General features: G+C 31.8%; 1 protein-coding gene across 3 annotated transcripts in view; it reads left to right on the top strand.

Moving 5' to 3' along the window:
- Positions 1-6,170, top strand: part of plxna1b (plexin A1b) — a 222,898-nt gene that overhangs the window by 119,683 nt on the left and 97,045 nt on the right. For all 3 annotated transcript variants that reach the window (XM_073953028.1, NM_001110010.1, XM_073953029.1), the window contains 1 exon segment: positions 2,232-2,332. In XM_073953028.1, the coding sequence (XP_073809129.1) occupies positions 2,232-2,332 (101 nt within the window).

The raw sequence follows: 6,170 nt of genomic DNA, 5'->3' as shown, positions 1-6,170 counted from the left end.
TGTGTGCGTGCGTGCGTGCGTGCGTGCGTGCGTGCGTGTGTGTGTGTGTGCGTGTGTGCGCGTGTGTGTGCGTGTGTGTGCGCGTGTGTGCGCGTGTGTGTGTCACTCATTTATTTTGGATTCATTTGGCTGCAGGCTTCAGTTTATCATGCTGAACATCAGATGAATGGCGCTCGCGGCGACTCACCTGTGTGTGTGTGTGTTTCATGATAAACTCATTGTATATATTAAAATGGCAAATTGATATTGAGCTCGCGTCAATATGTTCGTTGCTTGTTCATTTTCTTTATTTCACGCTGTATATTTTCACACACACACACACATGCTGACAGGCTGCATATGGTGAAGTTGTTTCACAGAGCAGCTCATGTGTCCTGAACCCTGAACACACACACACACACACACACACACACACACACACACACACACACACACAACCCCTCATCGTCACCATCTGTTCTTCATCTCTGCTCGTCTTCATCTGCACAGCACTGTTTCTCTCTGTAAACTGATCGTCCTCGGTGAGTGACACGAACACACACCTCTGACTGTGTGTGTGTTATTAAAGTGCAGATTTCTCTTCATGCACTGAGTTTATATTTGACTTATGATGCAACTTGATGCAGTTATGATCACTCAGCACACATGACCTGATGGACAAGAGCTTCCCTGTCTTCACTCTTCACTGTGTTCAAGTATTCTAACACAATAACTTACAATTACTGTGCAAAAGTGAGTACACCCCAATGAAAATGATGCGGAAAGTATATTAAATACAATTTTAATAAAGTTGATATGTTGAAGCTCAAATGTCTCATTTGAAAGTAAAATTGAGCACATTTAGTTGTTTAGCAGACACTTTTGTCCATAAACTTCTTATCTTATTTTCAGAAAGACTTTTAATTAATTTCTTTGTGTTATGTGTGATGCCCATGCTGACTTTTTATTTGTTATTATTGCTGTTATTTTATTTGACCTTCTTTGGTGTCAAATGCATTAAAATGTACCTTTGCAGGTGCCATAGAAAATAAAGATTATTTAAAGTTTATTTATTTATTTATTTATTTTTTTTTTTTTTTGTTTTGTTTTGTTTTAGTTTTTTAGTTTTTAGTTTTGTTGTTATGTTATGTTGTTTTGTTTTAATTTATTTATTTTAATTTAACTATTTTATTTTATCACTTATTTAAATTAACTATTTTTTTTCTTTAATTTATTTAAAATTAACGAATAATTATTTACCATTATTTATTTTTTATTTTATTTTTTATTTATTTTTTTTTTGAATGTAATTTAATTTTTATTTATTTTATATATTTTCTTTTCTTTTAATTATTAATTTTTTATTTTTTTATTTTCATTTATTTTATTTTATTTTTTTAATTATTTTTTTATTTTATTTATTTTTATTTATTTTATGTTATTTATATTACTTTATTACCTTTGTTTATTTGTTCTTTTTTATTTGTCATATTCATACTTTTCATGTTTTTGTACCGCATTAAACAATTATTTAATTTAGTTCTTGTTTCATTAACCCTTTCATATTTTGTATTTTTGTTCATTTTCATTTATACATTCATTTGTAATTTTGAGTTTGATCATTTGACTATCCCTTTCATACTTAGTTTTTTATTTTGGTAGTTTCTTTCATACTTTCGTTATTTGTTTTATTTATTGAAACATGAGGGAAATGTTATTTATTTGTAATTTTAACTAAATAGCTAAAGCTAAGGATAAGGGTGCCTTTTAGTGGTGTCCGTTTTCATGGTTAAATGAAAAATTGACATGAACCCAACACACACTTTCTATTCTTCTTACATTTTTTTAAATTCTTTGCACACTTTTTTCTTTATTTTTAAGTTTTACCTCCTATTTTTCCTTTATTTTATAACTTTCTCTTGCACACACACACACACACACACACACACACACACACACACACACACACACACACTGATGTTATTCTGTTTACAGCAGGAGGGCTTCAGGGTTTCTGTCAATCAAGTGCAGATCTCCGTGGTAACTGTCAGATGGCACATTGTGTGATAAGCTGATTCAGTGTCTTCTGTACACACACACACGTACCTGTACCGCACATGGCAGCAAGCATGTTTCATACCCTCCAGTGCTGTTTCTGGCCTCAAGCATCTTTTGATTTGACCGCAGAGGTGCAGCATTACTGTGGTTTTACTGTGATTTAATTTTCTGTGTTGTGTTATGTGTGTGCGCAGGTGACGCGTGTGCCGGTGGAGAGATGCTCTCAGTACTCGACCTGCTCTGAGTGTCTGAGCTCCAGAGACCCTCACTGCGGCTGGTGTGTCCTTCACAACATGTACGTAAACACACACACAAACACACACTAATGCACTTATAGAAACACACTGCCTTCACCCTGCATTCATGCTTTCAATTAAAGATAAAAATAATATTATAAACAGTAAATATTTTTTATCTGCAGTCATAAACATTTTTAATATATTTCAAGATTAAACAGACATACTGGAGTGAAACAATCCATATATCATATTTATTAAACAATACGAGTATCATATGTGGTCAGGCTTATTTATTTCCAGAACCTTTACTTCCTCTGTTCCTCAGCAGTGGCCAGCTCAGATTTTTGAGTCGTTCGTTTGTTCAATCAATCGTTCATTCTTTCAATCAATAGTTCATTTGTTTAATCAATAGTTTATTCATTCGTTCATTTAGTTTTTTTCAATCAACCGTTCATTCATTTTAATTCATTTGTTGTTCAATTGATTATTCAATTGTTCATTCATTTGTTCGTTCATTTTTTCAATCGTTCAATCCTTCATTCATTAAATCAGTTAATCGTTCAATTATTTTTTTGTTCATTTGTTCAATCATTCTATCATTTAATCGATCGTTCATTCGTTTGTTTGTTCATTTGTTGAATTATTTAATCCTTCATTCATTCAATTATTCTTTAATTCAATTAATCAAACTTTAAATTATTTGTTTTTTTCATTTGTACAATTAATCAGTCCTTCATTCGTTCAATCAGTTTATCAATTGTTCATTTAGTTGTTTGTTTATTTATTCAATCTAGTTATCAATCGTTCATTCATTCAATCATTCATTCGTTCTATCAATTAATCAATCGTTCATTCATTTGTTCAATCATTCAATCCTTCATTCGTTTAATCATTAATTCGTTCAATCAATTAATCAATTATATGTTCATTTGTTTGTTCAATTATTCAATCATTCATTGATTCATTCAATCAATTAATCAATCGTTCATCCGTTTGTTTGTTCACTTGTTGAATCATTCATTTCTTCATTCGTTCAATCATTCATCCGTTCAATCAATCAATCTTTAAACCGTTTGTTTGTTTATTTGTTCTATCAAGCATTTGTTCAATTTTTCATTCGTTCAATCAATTAATCAATCAACCGTTCATTCATTTGTTTTTTCAGTTGTTCAATCATTCAATGATTCATTCAATCATTACTTTGTTTAATCAATAAATCAATCGTTTATTCATTTGTTTGTTAATTTGTTCAATAATTCAATCATTAGATCAATTGAATTTGAATTTGTTGAATTCAATTGAACAATTGAATTGTTCAATCCATTCATTCAATCATTCGTTAAAATCAATTAATCAATCTTTAAATCATTTGTTTGTTCATTTTGTTCAGTCAATGCTTCATTCGTCCAATCATTCCTTCGTTCAATCAGTTAATCAATCCTTCATTCAGTTGTTTGTTTATTTATTCAATCAGTTCATCGATCATTCGTTCATTCAATCATTCCTTCGTTCTATCAATTATTCAATCATTCATTGGTTTGTTTATTTGTTCAACCATTCAATCCTTTATTCGTTCAATTAATCAATTGTTCGTTTATTTTTTGTTCAATTATTCAATCATTCATTCGTTCAATCATTAAATCAATCGTTCATTTGTTGAATCATTCAATACTTATTTCGTTCAATCATTTATTCGTTTAATCAATCTTTAAATCATTTGTTTGTTCATTATTCAATCAAACAATCGTTCATTTGTTCAATCATTCATTCGTTCAATCAGTTAATAAATCAACCGTTTATTCATTTGTTTGTTTTTTTGTTCAATCATTCAATCCTTGATTTGTTCAATCAATTAATCATTCAATCATTCATTAATTCAATCAATCAATCGTTCAATCATTTGTTTATTCATTCAGTCAATTGTTCATTCGTTCAACCAATTAATCAATCGTTCAATCATTTGTTTATTTATTCAATCAATTGTTAATTCGTTTAACCAATTAATCAACCGTTCATTCAGTTGTTCGTTCATTTGTTCATTCATTCAATCAATCATTAAATAATTTATTCAATCATTTAACCGTACATTTGTTCAATTAGTTAATCGTACGTTTGTTCAGTTAATCGTACGTTTGTTCAGTTAATCGTACATTTGTTCAATCAGTTAATCGTACATTTGTTCAATTAGTTAATCGTTCATTTGTTCAATCAGTTAATCGTACATTTGTTCAATCAGTTAATCGTTCATTTGTTCAATCAGTTAATCGTACATTTGTTCAATCCGTTGTTCATTTGTTTGCTCTATCAATCATAAAATAAATAAAATAAATAAATGATACAATTTTTCCTTTTATGTTTTAATTGTATCATCCCAAAAGAGTGACAAAGTCCTGGTGTATCAAAATCAACAGAAGGCATACATCTTTAAAGATTCAATAACTGTTTAGACTATTACTTTATAGGCTTTACGAGGTTAAAACTCATTTTTTTTTATCTATGGCTTTATTTCTGAGTGTGTTTGTGTGTATATGTGCCAACATCTCCCATGTCTTTTCACATCAGCTCGTCAAAGTCTCCCTCAGAATGAAGATATTGTGAAATATTACTCTGATCTCCTTTTCCCGGAGAAACAGGAGCAGGATTTCATAGGCTGTGAGAAAAAGAACTGTGCTTAAAAAATAATTAAAAGACATAAAAATGCTCCAATCATCCTCTCCGCTACTATAATCATCACAATCAAACCTCTTCCCTGCATATTCCCATGTCAGCTTTATCTTCAGGTGTCTGGATTTGCCCTTTAGGCGTCTATAAAGTCTGTCTGTTCTTGTCGGAGCGATCGTTTCAACTTCCAGAGCAGATTATTTCACTACTATATACAGTTTTCTCAGCTCTCTTCGCTGTCTTGTGTAGAAATCAGACGTTCTGCCAAAGCTTCTGGCAAACATTAGCAGCAAATAGTCCATTTTACCATAATTGTAGCCACAGAGAAGCAGATTTCCCTTGTAACATCCATATTAAATGCTAAAGGAGCATAGAAAGTCAGCTTCCAGATGTAAAAATACCATATAGGGGGCTTTTTTAAACAATAACATGACGTTTGAGGCAGAACACTGAGGTCATAAAGTGATGATTATATGCGTCTGTAAAATCAGATGTGATTACAGCATTCTTAAATCATTTTTATTTGTCAAAAAACTGAACTACTCGCGATCAATATACTTCCTTAAAGGGACAGTTCACCCCGAAATAAAAATTGCTGTCCTACACTTGATCCAAACCTGTTTGAGTTTCTTTATTCTGTTAAACACACAGAAAGATGTTCTGAATGATGTTGGAAAATACTGTTATTTTTTAAACAGTAACATAAAGTTTCAGCAAAATCCATTTAAGGCAAGTCATTTCACTCGGCGGCCATCTTTGAAATGCCTCTCGGACGGTTTTCCAGAGCTAATAAAAACATCAAATTATCCAAAACTGCTTGCCAAGCTTACGATTGAATTTCATATTAGGAATCAACAACAGAATTAAACAACAACTGTCTCTTTAGTTTAATTTCTGAACATCAGAATCACACAAAATCTGCAGAAACACATGTCTGGTCCAAGCCCCTCCCCCATCATCAGTCTATAGCGCTCGATGATTGGCTACTGTACTAGAAGGCGGGCTTTTTTTTAACCTTATAGTGATTGATGATTGGCTCCTGTACTAGTAGGCGGGGCTTTTTTTGCTATATTGACAGTTACACTTTTCCCCATTCAAGAAGATACGATTGACATGTCTTGTGTATTCTTTAGTCTTTGGTTTAAGCAAAGAGCATAGAATCACCAGGAGGCGACACTCAATAGAACGTTCCATTGCAACAGCAGTGCCCAGCAACAGCCCCCGATTATGCCA

This window comes from Danio rerio, chromosome 6, assembly GCF_049306965.1.
Source record: "Danio rerio strain Tuebingen ecotype United States chromosome 6, GRCz12tu, whole genome shotgun sequence".
Taxonomy (NCBI): domain Eukaryota; kingdom Metazoa; phylum Chordata; class Actinopteri; order Cypriniformes; family Danionidae; genus Danio; species Danio rerio.
The sequence above is the reverse complement of the archived record's forward strand: the minus strand, read 5'-3'. Positions and strand labels throughout refer to the sequence as shown.